The sequence below is a fragment of the Anser brachyrhynchus genome (genome assembly GCF_964034855.1).
Source record: "Anser brachyrhynchus genome assembly, chromosome: 8".
NCBI classification, from domain to species: Eukaryota; Metazoa; Chordata; class Aves; order Anseriformes; family Anatidae; genus Anser; species Anser brachyrhynchus.
This window is the reverse complement of record NC_137702.1, coordinates 21,606,062-21,626,377: the sequence shown is the minus strand read 5'-3', so window position 1 is coordinate 21,626,377 and position 20,316 is coordinate 21,606,062. Positions and strand designations below refer to the sequence as shown.

General features: G+C 38.4%; 1 protein-coding gene across 12 annotated transcripts in view; it reads right to left on the bottom strand.

Annotated features, from left to right (window-relative positions):
* CEP350 (centrosomal protein 350) overlaps positions 1-20,316 on the bottom strand; it is a 74,657-nt gene that overhangs the window by 28,633 nt on the left and 25,708 nt on the right. For 7 of the 12 annotated variants that reach the window (XM_080601578.1, XM_080601575.1, XM_080601580.1 and 4 more), the window contains 19 exons: positions 19,877-20,020; positions 18,041-18,693; positions 17,279-17,400; positions 14,674-15,737; positions 12,963-13,116; positions 11,601-11,764; positions 10,443-10,629; positions 8,830-9,050; positions 8,550-8,713; positions 7,614-7,772; positions 7,276-7,410; positions 6,219-6,391; positions 5,773-5,892; positions 5,313-5,479; positions 4,603-4,799; positions 3,897-4,081; positions 3,128-3,215; positions 2,602-2,748; positions 1,709-1,866 (listed from right to left, as the gene is read on the bottom strand). In XM_080601578.1, the coding sequence (XP_080457704.1) occupies positions 1,709-1,866; positions 2,602-2,748; positions 3,128-3,215; positions 3,897-4,081; positions 4,603-4,799; positions 5,313-5,479; positions 5,773-5,892; positions 6,219-6,391; positions 7,276-7,410; positions 7,614-7,772; positions 8,550-8,713; positions 8,830-9,050; positions 10,443-10,629; positions 11,601-11,764; positions 12,963-13,116; positions 14,674-15,737; positions 17,279-17,400; positions 18,041-18,693; positions 19,877-20,020 (4,402 nt within the window). The remainder of the gene's footprint in view (positions 1-1,708; positions 1,867-2,601; positions 2,749-3,127; positions 3,216-3,896; positions 4,082-4,602; positions 4,800-5,312; positions 5,480-5,772; positions 5,893-6,218; positions 6,392-7,275; positions 7,411-7,613; positions 7,773-8,549; positions 8,714-8,829; positions 9,051-10,442; positions 10,630-11,600; positions 11,765-12,962; positions 13,117-14,673; positions 15,738-17,278; positions 17,401-18,040; positions 18,694-19,876; positions 20,021-20,316) is intronic. The other 5 variants (XM_080601582.1, XM_080601581.1, XM_080601584.1 and 2 more) reach the window with 3 other exon arrangements.

Below are 20,316 nucleotides of genomic sequence, written 5' to 3'. Positions count from 1 at the left end.
TAGTATCATGCAGTTTGATCAATTCTCTTCAAAACAGACAGCTTCCTATCATTACAGCCTAAGCAAATGTCTTACTCTATTATGTTAACATTATTCTTATTCATTTTATAAATAAGGAGACAAAAATAAGGTACCAAGTTGGCACTACTTTTCAATCAGTAAGTGCTGCTATCATTATCAAGAACACCTCGAAAATGTTTGCAAAAGTTATACAGTCAATAAGACTGAAGTTCTAGAGAATTATTTATATTTACAAAAAAACCTGTCCTCTGACCATATACAGCAATCAAACAAAACCATAAAAAACGCATGACCACATGCATTGCATCACATGTAAATACAACATCCACTTATTCCTCAAAGCAACTGCTTCAGCTAAAATCCCAATATACACCTGTTGAAAAGTATACGCTGAGTGAGCAATATTTTAGACTTAGAATTAAAATGTTTTTAAGGGTAAAACATACTTTGTATCTACTATGATCCTTTGTAATACTAGGGACAATTATTTACTAATATGCAATTCTTACTGGAATTTCAAGTGTTGCTTAGGAACAAAGGTACATTGAAAAAATTAGATTTCAGAACTGATACTGACTAAAAGGGTACCTGATAGAAAGTGGCAAAGGAAATCTTGAACACAAAAACATATTTATCATCTCCTACAGGATTAATATCAAAATTCATAACCTGTAATTTGGTTTTGTAAAAAAAACACACATGAAAAAGATCATCCATATGAACTAAAATGTAGTGACCTACCTTGGTTACAAGTTCAGAAAAATTATTTAAGCAACGACTATTACTTGTATTAACTGGCACAGGTCAGACTTTGAATGGGTTAGTCTCAAATAAGAATTTAGAGATTCAAACTGATGAGCGCATGCTGCTAAGTATTTTAAGATGTTTAAAGCAGACAAAGTAACTCCTGCACTGAAAAGATGCAGAAAATTTCTTTGATTCAAAACAATTTAACAGGTGAAATCAACAGATTCCATCTTAGTTTCCAGACCCAGGAATTGCACATGTACTTGATTATTTCTTCTGAAGACTAACAGATGTTTTCAACATTTTTTCCAACCTGTGGACCACGTAGGAAAAAAAGAAAGGTCTTATTAACTGCCTTTCCGAGTCACACACATATTCCCTGACTTTCTGTGAATCAGATCTCAAACTCAGTTACTAGTTTTTCCACAAGACCATCATTATTGACTATCACTATTTGTAACTGATGCTTCGATACCAGACAAAAATTGGCACTGATTCCACAGTCTCATTCCCTGTACTTTTTTTCCTTTAAAATAAAAGGGAAAAGGGGAAATACAAGATATAGGTACCACCTTAAATATTTGACTTCAGGTATTTCATTGCAAGAGGAACTCTGACAAGATGTACCATTAAGCCAAAGTCAACTCAAGATCCTTGTACGTATAAATGTCAATCTCTTCAATTGATATGCATTTACTGACTCCATTTGAATCTTTGTAGTAGTGAAAAAAATGTATCCTATGACACACTCTCTTCCAAGATTACTGTAGTTCTATTAACGCTTATAATCAGCTATTTTTCAGGCAACTCAGATCAAACTATGTATTATATCTATACCTCTATAGTCTTTCTGATGGCCATTTTTAGTGCAGATACTGGCCAAACCACTTTTTCAATTAAAACAGTAAACCTTTGTAAAAGAAAAGGAAACTTAAGTTACTTTTCGTCCATTCTGCTGCGCATTTTTTTAAGTTTCTGCATGATGCTACTAGTCTCACTGCTGGAGATTGAGATTGGGGAAGGGCTGCGTGTTTCTGCATCAGTTGGAAGTGGGCTAGAACCATTGCTCTGTTTGAGGTCATCCTCACTGTGAAGTTCCTGCAATTAAATGTTAAAAAAAAAAAACAACTTTAGAAGTATAAAAAAAATGGTAGAATAATTTTTCAAACTGTGTTAATCAATCTCACTTCTTCTCAGATCATCAAATAATATATCAAATAATACTTCAGGTAAGTCTGTACACCTGCAGTTTTTATCTTTATTCTCCAGCTTCGTTTCATTTGACACCATTTTTAGTACTCCCCTTATCACCATAATTTAGGTTCTCCCTTAATTGCAACTAGAACAAAAAATTCCAGGAGAATTCAGTTAACCAAAGAGAAAATCGATTCTTACTCTATTACTAAGCTTGAGTCTCCAAAATTTTGTAAGGAGTCAGCCAGTTATCAAACCCTGTCCTGCTATCTCAAAGATGTGAGCAACTTAGTTTAATAACACTGAAAAACATAAAGCGGCAAGTCTGAGTTTTAGAGCTTGTATTTTAGTTCTTTGGGGTCTGATAAGTAATCAAACAGAATCAGAGCCTGAGAACACCACCTATTGCCCAGTTAAAAGAAAAAACCTGAGACTTTTGGAAATGTGTTTCCTTTAACAACAGTTTGAAGAAATTAAGCAACTAAAATTGCTGAGATATACAGGATGAGACGGTTTGGGGGAGATAAATGTTTCTAAGTGATAGGTCCAATTTAGTACTTTTTAAGCGTGTAGCTGAAGTCAAAATACCAACTGCATAGCCAAAGAGGGAAGACTCCACTTTCTGTACTGAACACTTACCAGCTTGTTTTCTCCTGCAGATTTTAACTTTTCCTGCAGTTTCATTGTAGTCTGACGGATTCGTTCTATCTCCGCTTGCTGTTTAAGGATCAACTGTCTCTCCTTCCGAGCAGCCTTGTTAGCCTCTTGAAGACGCTTAATTTCTGCCTTTTAGGTATAAAAGATTAAGCAAAAGAACTGTGACAGACAGCTCTTGAACACATTCTGAAGCTGTCAGTGTCTGTGATATGGGATTACTGAAATTATGTGATGAGGTATCTAGCCTGCAGCTTAAGCAGCGGAGAATAGCAGACCAATTAATACATCCAAATCTCAACCTGTGAGATTATTGATACAGAAGGACCCTTTAAAACAATGTGTTAAATACTACCAAAAAGTAAATAAAACATACGGTTGAGAAATACTGCTACTTTCCTATCCAAAAACCTGGCACATAGTTTTCTCAATTCTCAACTTCTACAATGTCCAAAGCATTTAATGACCACACAGAGGTATCAACAGGATTTTCTTAGAGGGCATCAATTACCTTTTCCTGCTGTAATCTCAGCAGCAGACCACGCTGCCTCTTTCGAATAGGGGGCATCTTATCATCCTCTCCCTTGTCTCGCAAATGCCTGAAAAAGACAAAAGAAGGACACCTAGGTCATTACTTTATAATCATTTGTCAGGCCCACAATGATAAAGCAGTTGGAATGAAGTGTCTGGTGGGAAATGTCTCTGGTCTCTCTCTCATACAGAGAGAATGACCGTGAAAAAGCATTATTGATTAAGTCTGGTCACCACTGAGGAGTATCTCTAGGTTACTTCAAAAAGCATTTCAGGACAAAGATATGTAAGGTTGGAAACAAATCATTAATGACAACACATACCCAGATTCACGAAATTGCACCTGAGTCAACTAAAGAGACCTCAAATAGACATCAAGCAAATAAAAGCATAACCAGGTGATAGTAAAATCATAATCAGGCGATAGGTTTATACATTCTGGAATTAAGACTTGTAGAGAAATGGATAAAAACTACCTTCTCTAACTAAGAACAAACATTGGATGTTGTACTATTTCCATAAAATTCTTGTATCAAGCCATGTTCAGTGTAAACATCAAAGCACACTTACAAACTGGGTTCTGCTCTTTTCAAGTGATAGTAACATTTGCACAGATTACAGATGACAGAAGTTCAACCACTGATATTAATGAGGGAGGAGTGGGGTAGAAGCAAAGCATCACAAAAAAATTAAGTAGAAGTATAAGAAAATGGTCAGTTAGCAACAAGGTATATTCAGCGCTATCTTACTTCTTCTGATGTTCCAGCCAAGCTAATTCAGCTTTTGTCTTCTCTTTCAGAGCCTTCTCCCGGAGCCGAAGTAGTGAGGACTGATGAGCTGCTCGCATTTCCTCCTCTTTCATGTACTGCCGTACCATCTCCATGGTAAATTTAGAGAAACTATCTTGTCCCCCTGAGAACGGCATGCTTAGCTCCTGAAAGGCAAGACAAATTTGGCATGATTTAATAACAGAAATTCCAAAGCATTTTTCAATTACAAACTGTGTGCACATGTACACACATGCACACACTTAGATACAAGAAGGGAAGCTTTTTTCTCTTTCTAAGCTTTTGTAGACCGGCTTTTTCTGCACTGCCTGCATAACAGTTTTGGGATGTCCTCTCATGGGGCAGAGAGAAGCATCTTCTTGCACCTCCTAGCTGTGAGTAGGCATAGCAGAAGAATTCATCCACTGGGCTTTTGTAACCTACCTCAGAAAAATCACTCTTCTCCAAAGCCACTAGAGAACAGGTAGAGGCCTGGATGGACTGTCCCACAATACAAATCATCTCACTCGTACAACAGTAACATCCAGAATGTTCATACAACTTTGTTTTCAGATGCTCAAGGAACCAGAGTTTGTAAACCACAAGCAACAAAGAACTGCTCACCAAGCTCACGAGCATGATTGAACTGGCATGGTTAATTTACCTTAACCATGGTTGATTGACCTACCTTGATAGACGACAGAGCTGTTTTTTCTGGGGAGACTTCCTCATCAGAATCATCACGACTACCCCGTTTCTTCTCCAAGTTAATTCTACGATGACTCTCTGAGGGCAGCAAAGACCGAAAAGACTTCTCTTCAATCTCATCCTCTGTCATGGACTCATCAAACTTCAGGGAATACTCTGTTGCAACTGAAGCGGAATCTGAGGAAGAAATCACAGAAGTGGGTTAATGCTCAGGTATGTACCACGAAGGCCATTTTACTCTGTCTCAACCCAGTAAATTTGTGATGGGTAGGGGCAGGAAAGACGGAGAAGACTAATGCAGAAAAAAGGGTTTTTGGAAGAGTGACCTTAAGTTAGAGGACATAATACTATTATCTAGCTTAAAAAGACCTAATAGAATTCTGTATACAGGTATAAACACATTTTTGAGGCTCCCGAAACATCTGGTGTTCAGCTTATTTATTCAGCAAGTGAACATCTGGTTACAGCAAAAAGTAGAATAGCCCACAGACTCCATCACTCTGATTTGCAAAATTTCAAAAGATTCCAGTCTCACTGTGCCGTCCCCTATTTAAGAGGCTACCAATTCAGCTGGGGCTCAGCTTTCTTTATGCATATTCCCTCATTTATTTCAGAAACTAATTCTGAAACAGCACCTGCCTCCCCCCACCCTTACCACCTTCAGATTCATCACATGCAAATACAGCTAACCTTTTTCATCTGGCAGTGATAAAATACTATCACTCGGCAAGGAATCATCCACACCAGTATGAGCCTGCTCTTCAATACTGCTAGTTATCTTTTCACGACGGGAAAATTTTTTCTCGTTCTCCTTAGAAGATGGAACAGAAGGACTCTCTTGGCGGCTGCTGGTACTACTGTTTCATCAAGAAATATATTTTTTAATTAAGATATTACTTTGTACATTTCAAAATATTTAATTAAAGACAAAGCAAATGCCACTAGGGATGTAAATCTTTGAGCTCTGGAATCTAAGACAGGTTTACCTGCTGAAGGTCTAATACCCCCTTTACCTCTTTAAAAAAAAACAAAAAGAACACTTGAAGGAAATGTCTCAAATACCACTTTGCAAGTATTTTCAAAAATTTATTTCTTATTTATAGCAAAAACAAAACAAAATGAAAAAACACATAATCTAATCTGTTCTCACCTCCGATCATGAACCTTTGATCTTGAGGATTCTGAATAACTATCAAACACTGGTGAGTAAGTCTGTTTGGAGTCACCCATCTCCTCTTTACCTTGTGACATGGCACCAGATTCACATTTCCTGAGAAAGAAAAGTGGTTTTGGTAAATCTATGTTGTCTTAAAGAAAAATATAGTTTCCATATACTTTTATCAGAAGAAGTAATAGCTAGAACTTATGAAAAGACCACTTAAAACCTTAGACAAGTTAAATCATCCCATAATACACTCAGAGCACCTTTTTCCTACTCTTTTATATAGACCTTCACAGAATCGGTTAGCATCTCACTTTCAGGGTACACTATTAAGGTTGTAAAGATGGAATCTAAGTTTTTCTTAAATGCTCACTTAATGTGACATCTTATAGTTTTCTTCAAGAGTAAGCTAAGCAAAAACTAACAAATCTTACTTCCCCGTTCCCAAGATGTGAAACGTTTGGCAAAACCTGTTTGTATCAGTTCGGGCTCTCAGTTGTTTCACGAACTCTGAGTGATGCTGCCGTTGGTGGTCAAATAATGTGGTGACTGGAGCAGCTGGAGCACTTACAGTGTCTGAGATCTGGGTTCGAGCTAACTCTATCATCTGAGTAGAGTAAAAAAAAAAGAGGAATATAATGAGCTTCTCAGCATCAACATGTTTTTGAAAAAAAGTCATTCTTGCAGGCAATTTACTGATTTATTGAATGAACACTTAAGAGTTTTGAGATGTCTGTAATTACTTACATGTCAGCCTTGGTTGGAAGAGGTGCATATTGCTTTATAGATCCATATTCTTTAACTTATGGGGAGTGGGATTGTTAATATGAAGCTAAGATATGTGATACAAGACACCAATTACTGTATCTTATTCTCATCAAGTTAACCAAACTGTTCACTACACTGATCTCCACAGAGCAGAGCAAGAATGCAAAGCAAATCAAAAAGAAAGCAAAGACCTAATTATAATTAATTTTTAAAAGCACGCTGGAAACAACATTTTCATTTGCATTAGAAAGTGCATCTTACCCCAAAAGTCCGATATATTATTTCCCCTCAAAAGGGAGCAACAAATGTAAATTCCAACATCATGCAAACTACCAGGTCTAAAATTGGCTGCCTTACATCAACAGATAGTCATAAATCTTGCTTTTCTAATGTGATTTGCATGTGATATAGATACAGGAGCAAACTTGGTGGAGTATAATGCTTACAAATTAAAGAGGTTATGTTCACTATAACCAATCGGTCCTGGAAGAACAAACTGCTGAATGGTTAGTTAACTGGAAGATCCTAAGAAACATGAACAGGGATTTAAGGCTGCTGACCAAATTCCAAGTATTGATACCAGAAAAGCTCCTTTAAAGTCCTATCATTTGGCATGTTATGAAAGCAAAGAAGCTATACTGAACAGAGAATAACCCAGAGGCAAAGCAGTATTTGAACTAATACTAAAATTAAAACAACTTTTTGTTTCAGTCAAGATCTCACCTCACGGTGAGCTGCATCTGTAGTGAGAAGTGCAGTTTCTGCCTGCTTGGCTACAACCTTGCACGTGGGCTCTTGCAGCACATCTACAGCCTCCTGCCGTGACTGGACAAGATGTTGTAGTGACTCTGCATGGACCTATGCAGAAAACACAGAGATTTCAGCCTGTCAAAATTTTCTGTCTATAATATGTACTGTTTTAATTCTCAAAGCTTAGAAAAAAACTTTGAAATTTGCCCCAGACAGAATTATTATTATTTTAAGATATATTAAACCCCTTCACCATTTTAGTATGTTCAGAGCTTCAGATTAAGAATACTCATAGGCACAGATTTACTTACAGCATTTTGCCTCTTACACACTCCACATTTTTTGAAGGGCAGCATTACCTGAGCTGCCTTCTGCCTTGCCTCTTCCAGTTGTCTCTGAGTTTCTAAAGCTTCTTGTTCAGCTTTGATTTTCAAAAGGGCTAAGTCCCTTTCATGGCGCTGCTGCTGTGCCTACAGACCAGGAAATAAAAAGTTTTAAGCACTGAAGGTAAATGCAAAGAACTTTTTTGCCTTAGCCACTTGCTGCAACTACCTTTGTTAGATCTAGGTCTTGTTTACTGGTGCCTTTTCTGCTAAAGTCAAATTTTTATCCTATTGACTGACATTCTCCCTTTTAAGTAGACAGTTAACTATGCACAGTCCTCCTACTCTTCCACCATAGTGTAGAAAAAAAAAAAAGACTTCTGAAATCACTTAATTCAACAAACTAAAACAAGCAATCTTGTCAGCATAAGGAAATTTCAACCAAACCCATCCTTTCAATGGAATACAACAAATGATCCAGCCTAAACAACCACAATGCATGGCATCAGTGATGGGGCTTTGAGCAACCTGATCTTGTGGAAGGTATCCCTGCCCTTGACAGGGGGTTGGAGCTGGATGACCTTTAAGGTTGCTTCCAACACCGACCACTGTATGATTAGGAAGCAACATCAAACCCAGTAAATAGTCAGATCTTTATTTTATTGACATATACAACCAGAGCAGTGCTTCTAGCTAACGGTATATTAATGACACATTGTACAGTCACCAGTTCTTTGGTGTCAACATAAATACAAAAGTAAACAGATATTGATCCTAAAAAATGGACCTCATCGGAGATGCTTGAGCATGCCCATTAGGATTTTTCTGCATTGATAACAAAAGCATAATTCAACCTAATTTGATTAATTTTCTCACAAAATAAAAAAATAGGAATGTTAATACAAGGAAATATTTTTCCACTACCTTTAGAATCTGAGCCAAAGAAACGCTCTCCTGCTGGGCAAGTGATATGCCTCGTACACGTTCTACGTCTGAAAGCTGTCGGACAGACTCCTCGATGGCACTAAGGTAGTTCAATTCTGCTGACAAACGGTGCTGAAGACCAGCAGGGGAGAAGCGCATACATCCTGCAGGACAGGACTTAGTGGTCAGCCTTCACAGGATTTTGGTGCCCCACATTATACAATAAAGAGCAAAAACGTAACAGCTCTGCAATTAGTATGGCTTTAACAGAAGAACTCACCGCTTGCTGAAGCTGCTCCTGCTGCAGGCCTACTAGTTCCCAGACTCAAGTCAGAGAAGGCTAGGTTAGGCTTCAGCCCTGATGCTGCACTTCCAGAAAAGCCAGCAGGTGACTTGGCTCTTTCTGCTGTATTGCCTATAGAATCAAACTGCAACACTTTTTGGGAACCTGGAGATGGGGAAGAAGTTGGCGTCTTCTGGGATCTTCCCTTGTCTGAGAAACTGATGGAGAAATCAAGATGGAAACAAGTCAGTATTCTCTTAAGTCCAGTTATTCGATAAGATGACAAACCAAGCTCCTTCATTTATACACACTGAACAGATCTATGCAGAAGACCTCTTCTTTTGTAGTTTGCACAGGACCAGTCTGCTTTAGGAAATGGCCTCATGAAATGGGTTTTGCACCTACATTCCAGTTTAGGGCTAAGTTGCAACGGCACCTTTATTTTTCCTCAAGTATTACATCTTCTCAGCATACATGAAAAAAATAATACGGTATCCACATGTTCTGATCCAAGAAAAAAGATTGCCACTTATGGCAAAACCTGCAGGGGTCATTAAAATATGGGCAAGAAAGTACAAGCACCCTCATCAATAATGTTGCCTCATGTGAATGGGATTCTTTGGTCTGGTATCTTTCAACAAAATTTGGTCTGGTATCTGGCTAAGAAAACACTTAATGGCTAGGCAAGCACTTTCAGTATCTGCTGTTAGGAAGCTGGCATCTGAAAGTCAAGACACACTCATATACACGTGCATTTACCTATCTGTTTCAAGTATTTGGGTGAGGAACTTTTTAATTGCAGGAAATCAGGCCAATATTTGATATCAGAATATCATGAGCAGTATTTTGAAAAAGCAAACAGTTGTAATTAGTATGCTGACAGATAAGCCACTGCACCATGTCTTGATCTCTTTCACCAACATGCAATGAAATGCTGGAAGGCCAAAACTTGACTTAGAGAGTCATTAAAAATTCTACTGTAGCATTTCTTGTTAATAGAAAATTAAATATCTCACTTTCAAACATATAGAAAATGATGCAGGCACTTCTGAAATTTACTATTCTAATTTTATTAAGCCAAGAAGAGTTAATAGTGGATGCTTAAATCCCTTAGGAAGACTTTTAGCTATACATACTTGGCACATCTTAAGAGGGCAAAGAACCTTTCAAACCCAATACTATCAGTGAAAGCCACTAATGTTAAGTCAATACCTCAGAACCATTCTATATTCACAGAGTGAAAGACCATTATCTGTTGCTTTTTAGAAAAACATGCAGTGAAAACTACACCGAGTGTATTTCATAACTGTCTTCATTGCACAATTAGCAAAAAAACAAACTGCATTCATAGCCAGACAGAGGATGCAACAGGAAAATTTGTAATTTTTTCTTCCTGTACACACTTTCCTGAGGTGCAGCTCCTCTCTTAAAGCATCAGCTCATAGAACTTGGCAGACTTATGTACACATTAGAGTGTCCGTCTTACTAACATTTGATTGTTTCTGTTACTTCCCTTTTATATCTAAACACACAGTTATTTCTGGTAGCATGCCATAACACACAATCCATCTTAGTTATACTCACATACAGTCTTACAAGGTTCATATTACCTCAGCAGGGAATGTCCAGATAAATTTTCTAATGTGCTGTCTGTATCTGGGTTTTGCTCATGGTCCTTATTAGAAATTCTACTACTCGATAAGGACTTCTTTGCTTGTTGGGATCCCCGTTCTAATTCAGATGGCATTTTATCTTCTTCCGGAAAGTGGTGAGAACTTCCATGGTAAGCTTCCAACCCTAAGAATGAACAAGGTTGTCAAAAAATTGATATTTAGTATTCTAAGTATGAATATCCTAGCCAACAGGAGCCCCAAAACAAATAATTGTGAACATTCCCCCCCCCCCCCCCAACATTTAAAGATGCCTTTGAGTTACAAGTATGCAAATCCAACAAGCAAGAAATGTAAATGCGACGGCTTCCTACAGGAGAGTTCTCTTCTGCATATTGCATCCACTGTCAAAAAAAAAAAAAGTATCACCCAGCTTTCACTTCAGCACACTCTCAGTTTAAACACAGAAAAAAGGCATTTGAGTTTTTCAATACTCATAATTAGCATAAAGCCTACCTTTCTTTTGGTAAGCTAGAAAATTTTGAAAAAATATGAAACAAAGGTAATTGGGGACATCCAACCTTATTTTTTTGATTCTTTTATTGGCTTTAAACCTAGCTTTTCCTTATGTTACTCACTGCTTATATAGCAAGAGTGTACCAAATCTCAAGTTTCTTCGTGCTTTGTAATGTAGAAGTTACTGAAGAGTGTATTTATTTGTACAGTCTATCATTCATGCACCAAAGAAAACTGTGATCCAATGATGAAGCATACAGGCAAAATCCTCCATAAATGTGGCTGTAACCCCGATTTCTTAGCACCCTATTAGCACCTCAATTCAGAGCCTGAAAACAGTTGCCATAAGATATTAAAGTATAAAGCTAACTAATTTGTTAGAAAGATGTATTAGGAGGGGAAAAAAATCACTATTGTTTATAACCTCCTTGCTATTTAGTTTCAGACAACTACTTTTTAAGGTGAGAGAAGAATATGAGTCAAAAAAATTTAGGAAAGAACTACTAGATGAATAAATAAATCATCCTATCAGTGATAGATGTTGGTTTCTGGACACAAAGACAGACCACAATTTTCATACCAAGAAAACCTTAAAACCTTCCTCAAAAATACACGTATCCTACAGTCAAGTGCTGCACTTACGCTCCTTTTTCCCCCTCTTTTTAGAGGAGGCAGATGAGCGAGAAGATGCTGCAGATCTTGGTCCAGATGAATGCTGAGAAGCAAGCTCTACAGATCGAGATTCATGGGGAGACTTTCTACTAGAAAGTTCTTCCTGAATGCTTGAATTACTGCTGCCAGCAACACTAAAAAGGAACACATTAACGGTGATTAACTAAAGACTTCCAAGTCCTCCCCATTACACTGTGTACAAGAAGTTTGAGAGAAAGGACTAAAACTGCACTAAACAGCCCATCTTGAAAAGCATTGATTCTGAAATTAATAACTATGACATTCAAGACATTAGGAATTTTGACATGATATTCAACATGCTGAAATATACTTCCAAGAATATGATCAGTAACAGATGGATAACAACCATCCCTTCCAATGCAGACTCTTAAAAGCTATTTGACTACTGACTTGGACAACACAAGAATGACTTTGACTATGACTGCATCTCTGGGCACTTAATATCATCAATAAATTGACAGAAATATGAGCGTTTCTCAATAATGATATTTCATAAAAGATTTCTAAAAAGGGGTAATGTATCATACACTAAATAATACCAACAGAAGACTTATCAAGAATTTCATTCGGAAAGAAAACATTTTTTGCAACTTAGAATTTCAGCTTGCAAAGCGTCTACTACTCTCCTTCCTTCTGAGGTTTAAAAATAAAAATTAACAGCACATACACACTATGTGTGGTCTTCCCAAAGGTGCACAAAAGATGCAAGTGTATCTCATTACAAAACAAGGTTTCAGAAGATTCACGAAGCCACATGAATCCAGCAGTAAGCCACTAAACATGGAAAGTCTAAGATTAATAGTCTTCAAATTTTAGTCTGAAGAAAACGGCTTAAAAAGTTCTTACAGCCGATTTATGTATCCATTATTCCGTATTACTAAAACTAACAGCAATTACAGGCTTTTTCTGAAATTATGAAGTAGTGGACGTATTTTAACACTTTCAAATCTTACCTCTCTCATAGGTTTTACAAACACTAACCAGTTGAGCATCCTAGCAGCCACACAAGTTGGAGAACTGATTTTCACCTGACTACAAAGGGTCAGAACGTTGCTGAATGCTACATGCCAGACTAAGGAAAGAATAACGAAAATCAGGCAAAGGTCAGAAGCACTCGACTCTAACCTTTGTGTCTAAAAGCTGCGCTGTCTGCTAAATTAACTGCAAGATCCTCAGGCAATACCTGACCACTTTGAGTATTGTTACCATACAGCATATCAGAAAAGCTGTGCAGCATATGAAACGCATTTTGCATTCTCTCAAATTCTGCATTTTGATTTTTTTTTTCCAGGAAGTCTAACATACAGTTACCTGAGGTCACGTGCAATCTTTTTGTCTGTTAAAGTGCCACTTCCCTGCGATGAGGCAAAATCATCTTCATAAGAAACAATACTTTCTGGGGGGCTCATGGCAGGCAGCAAAGGGCGCAGAAGGGAAGAGCCTCCATTTGACCTTTCATCAAACACTAGTGGGGACGAAGAGAATGGAAGAGAAAAATAATACTGAAAGCAACATCCATCAAACAGGTAATAAAGCTGCAGAAGATAAAATGCCTCCAATTACAATGAGTTAGAAATGCTTCCTTTCAAAAACAAGAAAGATCATGAGAACAACAGTAGAAATATCCCATGGAAGCTTTAACACAAAATAGGCAGTCTTCCTGTTTTGATAAATTACTGAATACTCCACTTCATTAACACACTCCTGATAAAATATTTTTGAAGAGGTTAACTGCTTGAGAGTGCAGTCATCTGCAGAAAAATTAAATGCAATCATATTTAAGGGACATTAAAAAAAATCAAGAAAAAAAAAGAAAAATTAACTTCTCAAAAACCATTCACTCCTCAAAACGAGGAATTGAAGGTAAGAGAACAGTACTAAAAATGAAAAAGATTGTACAAGGAAATGAAAAAGTCAATGAAGCACCCTGCAGGAGACTTCTGTAAAGCATGCCTTAACACATTAACACCTGTGCTTGTTTAAGTACCAATACACTAAAATCTTACCTTAAGATATTGTTACAGGAGTTTTAATTCATTAAGAGTGAATGGGTTACACTACTTTTAGACATTTATCAAAAAACTGATCTGAACAATGATGCAAAATAAAGTCCAGACCATTCACCCACAGAAGTTACATGTTTTTAATAATCCACCACAAGGTGCATGTAGCGAGACCTCCATATATAATGCAAGCACTCATGTTTATGCCACTAAGTAAGTGCTGCATAAAGCATGCATTTCATCTTTCTGCCTTAAATTAAGTAAGAAAGACAACAGGAAGATACGTTAATTCCAGATGATCTCAAGTGCCTACATAATTGGAGGATGCACATTCCCAACCAGAGGCTCTGTTCTCCTTGGCAGCTCCATTTACTCACACAATAAAGAAACCTAAAGCCAAAAATGGCAGGACTATTTTCTTCATCACCACAAGGGCCTTTCTACTTCTATTTATTTATAACCTTACCAGGCTAGGAACTGGGAAGATGGTATGAAATATACCTTAGTCAAAAAAAAATAAATTAAAAGAACTGTATTTGTACAGAGCAGAGATAAACAGTGGGAAAAGACACAGATAAGTGGCTTATGGCAAGGAGATTTTTGGCAGGCTTGTAGAAGTGCACTGTTTGGTACTGCATGTAGTAAAGCTAAGCATCGTAAAACACCGATTTCCAAACTTAATCTGAGAAATTTAGATTCATTATGCAATTTTGGATACAGTAAATGTAAAATTTACATTTATAGTTCTGTAACTATGAGAGTCCTTAACACATACAATCCAACATATGAATATGAATTAATGACTGATTTGGAAATACACAGCAACCAAACACAATCTCAAAAAAAAAGGGGGAATGGATCATTTATCCTCCAAAAGTCAAGCGAGAAAGCATTATGCAGACTGATGTTCAATGCATCTCAAAGCCCATTCCTTAACTGTGAATTAACAAATGTACGGAACAGAACTGAAAATAGTAATTCAAAAGACCTTTGAATAATTCTTCCATTTTTCTCCTTACCCTTTCCATGAAGCTGATAGCTTTTCGCAAAGATGTTGATGACACTGTGCGGGCTTCCCTTTGCTAGTTCTTCCCACGGCCCCTTGCTGTGCATGCCACTTGTCTGAGTGTAAAGCGGCAAATACTTCTCAGCTTCCTTCTGAAATTCTTTTATGGGTTCAAAAGCATTTCTCTCCCGAACACAGAAATCCGTCTCTTTCAATGCCTCCAGCATCTTCAGCGGCAGCTGTTTGTGCTGGCCTCCTTCCTCCTCAGAGAGGCTTCCATCACTCAGGAGGGGCCCTTCGCTGATGGAGTCTATGCTGGACTCTTGAGGAATTACAGCTTTGTTCTGCCCATAAGCCTGGTTTTCACGGCCCAGGGAGTCGGTCTGTCTCTTGGACAAATGTCCCAGTAGCCCCTCATGCCGGTGACCGGCAGGGGACCTCATTCCAAGGCTGACTGCGGCAGTATGAGGCCTGATTGTCTCAGGGAGCTTTTTGAATTCACTAAGGTTGCCTACCCCAGGAAGGTTGTCATCAAAGGCTGTATGAGACATACAGGTACCCAGCATTTTTTGGATTCTGGCTGAAAAAGCATCTTCATTTTCCTCTCTCACAGGAGGACTCACAGCCTTTGCCCACCGTCCATCGTCCTGGTTTTCTTGCATAAATTCATGGTCTGAGTTCCACATGGTGCCATAATTGATACCAGCCCCAGCCAACTTTTTGGCTTCACTCTCAATTCGGCTAGAAAGGGAAGCAGCTGTAGCTTTCAAAGCCTCAATCCGATCTAATTTGCTCTTATATTGGTTAGCAGTAGGTTTTCCTAAGAGATTTTGCTGTGCAGCAGGTGAATTCATGTATGGCTGAGACATCAAGGTCAGCGAGCCCACGGGTGTAGCGTGGCTCCTCCTGCCTGCCAACACTGCATCACATTCCTTTGACAAAAGGCCCACCTGCTCCAGAGTCCAGTGCTGGGAGCAAGGGCCTCCACTTGAGCTCGTGAGACCTTGTGGGTGTGAGAGCTGGACTCTTGGGCTCAACCTGTCTGGCTGTACCCAGGGAGGCTCCATCAAGTCACTTCTGAAATGAAAAAAATGTTTAAGTTGATGACTTACAAGTACTGTTATTTTAGATGAAAGTCTCATTGTCACAAATTTATTTTCTACAAATTCTTTCTGGGAATCAGAGGGGCAGGGAACGGAACAGAAAACAGTTGCACAGAATGTTATAAAAAGCAGAGCACCTTCCAAATTTGAAATGCTGTTTATGGTGTAATGTGTGTTGTAGAGATGTAACAAGCAGAAGGTTTTCATAATCAGCAGCAACCCTTTTCCAAAAGTTTCCTGACTTCATAAAGGAGGAAACTTCTCTTTTTTTCCCCTCATCTACATGGGATTTCTTAGCCCTAGTCTTCGCCCTCCAGCTGTACTCAGTCCACGTTTCACTGGAGCTGTTCATGCTGTCGCTTACATGACATGATGAACACTTAGAAAGGACTGGAAATGCAAGCATGTTCGAAGTGCTTTAAGACACCTTTTTTTTTTTTTATTATTTATTCCCAGGTAGCTACCATTTGCATGATAAAAGCTCTGTAGAAAGATATACCTCTTCCAAAGCTGCTGCCTTGGAGCTTCCTTTGCTATCACTTGCATGTATTCTGAATACTAGGAATCCTGGAAAAGTCCCCCACAAAAATCTGTTTATTATGAGCCTCACAACATACCATATGCAGCCCTTTAAGTTGCATCTCTCCCTCCCTACGAGTACCTACACCTATTTTTCCTTACAACGTAACACTAAAATACTTACCAGCATATAGTTTAGCAGCCTATTCTATATACAATACTACACAGCATTCCTGGCTCTTCTTTGAACGTTTCATGAAGGAAAAGAAGCCTCACAGAATTTACAAAGTCAATGTGGATTTGAACAAGGGAAGGTTAAGATAACTAAGCCGGTTTATATTTATGCATAGATATTATGTAATTAAAAATGAAGACATATGCACAACTGAGCAGTTAAGGACGTGCAAGAAGTTCTATGATTTTCAATTCCTTACCTAAATGTTCGGTTAGGCACATTAACTTTCAGTAAGAAAAAGCCTCTGACAAGACACCAAACAATTATCAACAGGAAAATGATAAGATAGGAAACAGGGTAAGGCTAGTTCCAAGCTGAAGCGGAGGTTTTTGGTACTTTAGAGTTTTTTAAAAAAGGCAAGATTCCAAGACAGTAGATGAAATGGAAACACTGAACAAAACCAAAAAAGAAAAAACAGCAGATGTATTCATACGGTCATCTCCTCTCGCCTGCTGGCAACAGCAGAGGAAATAGTCTCCCAATTTGAAACGCACATCTCTCTGATGTCAGCAAAATATTAGCAGCACCCACCATTCACTTTATTTATAGACTCAATAAATACTAATAGCCAAGAATTTCATATGCGTTTCTGCATCAGATTCTTCCTTACTGTGAGAAAACATTGTAACTGACAATTTGATTGTCAAACTGACAATTAGTCTCTATAGAATATGAATGTAAAAGGCTAGTATATTTTCATCTCTCTTAGAGTTGAAATCTAGAATATTTTCCTCTCTCTGAAAAGGCCCGTAATGTCTCACCTCAGTAGTGGCTGCTGCGGTTCTGACAGTGACATGTCACTACTTGAAGATGCACTAGGAGGACGTTCTTGAGCCTTGTTTTCTTTGTCAGATTCCCCAGATGGCTGATAACCAGGTTTGGGCTACAAATGAATATAATGAGAAAAACGCATTTTCAGAAATCTGTAGAGTTTAGAAGCTCATCTCATTAAAATTGAAAAGGCTTGAATTTCTAAGTAAAGTATCTTTCCTACCATGCAAAGATTTAAAAACACAGGACATTTATGTTTGTGTCTCAGCAGAATGGGAAAGGAGCTTTGCTCATATACTGAATTAGCTCAGCTGAACATATCAAATTGATATTAATCTTTTACCATATCTTAATCTTCCTTCACATTCAGCTTCTGGTTAGCAAGCTTACTGAACTCACTGCTGAACAAGTTTGTTCACTGACTGAAAGCGACTTCACACAAAGCCCTTCTATTCACCCTTTGACAGGTGTTTACAATTTTCTTAAAAGCCAGCCATTACAGTTGTTGTTACTTAATGTTCTGAACTCTGCTTCTATTTATAATAGAAAGATTATTTCCATTCACCTTTCAAGAGAGGCCTTGCTGTGCTGAGAAGCAGCAAGGATGTTCTGGGTATTTAAGCAAAAGCCACACAACTTTGTGTCCGTTCTCTCAACTGATAAGCAGACCAGAACAGGCCATGACCTTCCTAGATATATGACCTCCTATTCTTGCAAACAACTGCAACACATTGTTAGTGAATCAGCTATACCTGTGATTCCTGCACTGTAGGCAGCTGAGATGGCTCTTCTAAAAACGTATGTTCCAGCAATATCTTAGAGTAAGTTTCCTGTAACCGTTTGGCTGCTGAAGGCTCAGGAGGAGGCACACTCTTGACTTTAGTAAAAGCTTCCTTCTGCTTTCTGTAGAGTTCTTGGAGCCTTTTGTTCTTCTGTTCTGTTGCCTCCTTTTGTGCTTTCTTCTCTTCATTCTGCTTCTTCTTCCGCTCCTCTTGCTGCCTGATGATGTACTGACGAACCTCATCTGTATCATAGTGACGTTTCTTAGAGATCACTTGAGGCTCCTCACTAGCAGCTACCTTGTCTGGTTTCCTTTTGGTTGGACTGTGGCTCCTAACATTTTGAGCAGGCAAAACAGACTTCTGATTCTGCTTTTCCACATTTTTTTCTTGTTTTGTAGTCATGGAATCCAACTGCAAGTCATCGAGAATTCCACGGATCTCCAAGGGCAGGAAGTCTTTATTTACAGAGGTATGATCATCTTGGTTATCATCTGGAAGAGCAGATTCCAGTTTCTTCAAATTATTCTCAGACCGTACTTTGCTCCTTGACCGTTCAGAACTTCTTGAAGAGGTTTTCCGTGTAACATCCAGTCTAGAATCTGAACCTGTCCTTCCAATACGGCCTGTTGAAGAGTAAGACTTGTGAAATATTTCAGGTAAAAATCAAACTTGGGAACTACATGCTATCAATGAAACAGCTGTGAAAGTGAGGATGGGGAAGGAGCGAGCTATACTGTAGTGATAAGAACTCGTGGCAAGTAGTGCAGTCATAAAACGGAAACGGTGATAGGCACACTTAAAATTTTACAACTCATTTTGTTAAAACCTATTTCTTGCATGCGAAGACTTCCCCAGTTCTAACACTACATGTAACTTTGCACAAACAGCCTTAGACTGGTATTTTCACCAGTTTAACTAAATTGGTATAATATACCCCCTCTTTTTCTAATGACATCGAAGCACACACCACCAACAATTCCATTAATTTTCTTCAGTATTTTGGGAAAGATTCCCTTGCTTTATAGCAAAACACTGCTTAGTCACCTCAACTGCAATTCTCCAGCATGGTATTACCTATGCAGATCTCACTGTAAATGTGCTTTTGCTTCAAATGTTTAGTGTCATAGTCTGAATTCAGCAGCCTCTGCTTAAACTGAGCTCACCCCCTTTATCCTCTTACTAGCCTCAACACCTCAGAGGAATATGAATAGCAGTAGCTACCACCTGCTGCTTATTTGCCCTGTCTGAGATTCTGGACAAATTCTGAAAAGGTCTAGTGGAATAATGAATGAAGGACTTATGACGCCTATGGATGACATTATACAGTATCTAGAAGAACCATCATTCCTTTAAAAGGAGGAGATGTCCAACCATAGCTTGAGTATTCTATGCAGCACATCTGGAAAATTCATCTGGTCTGTGGACCACTTCTAGCCATTCCTTTCCTCACTAGCCTCAAGAGGCAAAGAGAGTGCAAGTGGTCTGTTTTTTTCCAGTTGCAGCCTATATCTTATCTTTCTCAGAGCTCCTGAGCACCTTCACAGCATGTGCTGCAGGTCAATTGCATGGGCAGGGCTGACTTCCTATGGCACCGAGAAAAGTTCAGAATCCACCCAGGAAGAGGTTATGCATGGATGTGAATAAAATTCTCTCCTTGGATGCCCCCAAGTTAAAAATAGAGTTATTTTAATAAGAAACCAATTACACTCCATATCAGGCATCTATATAATTCTGCAGACATGCAAAGTTATACAATAAATTAAGAACAATGAAAAAAGCACAGTGATAAAGTACAGTACAACTCACCAGACTTAGCAGCTCTCTCTCGTCCTGTTCTGTCACTAGATACAGCTCTTCTGTCCTGTTCTATTCTGGGAGCTGGACCCAATATCTTTTTTACTAGCTTTTGTCCCTCCCGCCAGGAGGATGCACTTATTACATAGTTTCCACCTGCATAATAAATAATAAATAAAATTCAACCACAAGATGGATTTTCCAATGTATCAAAAAGCAGTATTTCTTGCAACAGTCAATCATTACTGTACCATTTAATTCTGTGTACATGGTACAGCTACAGTTAGGTGGCCATGATAACAATGTACCATGAAGACACCCAACAGCTGAATCACACAACTACCAGTGCTTCCTGCCTAAACATAACACAGCGTGAAAACCCAAAATATACTGCAGAACATTACAGCCTTATGAAACCAAACTAAAAAAGAGAAAGGGTTATATAGGCCTAA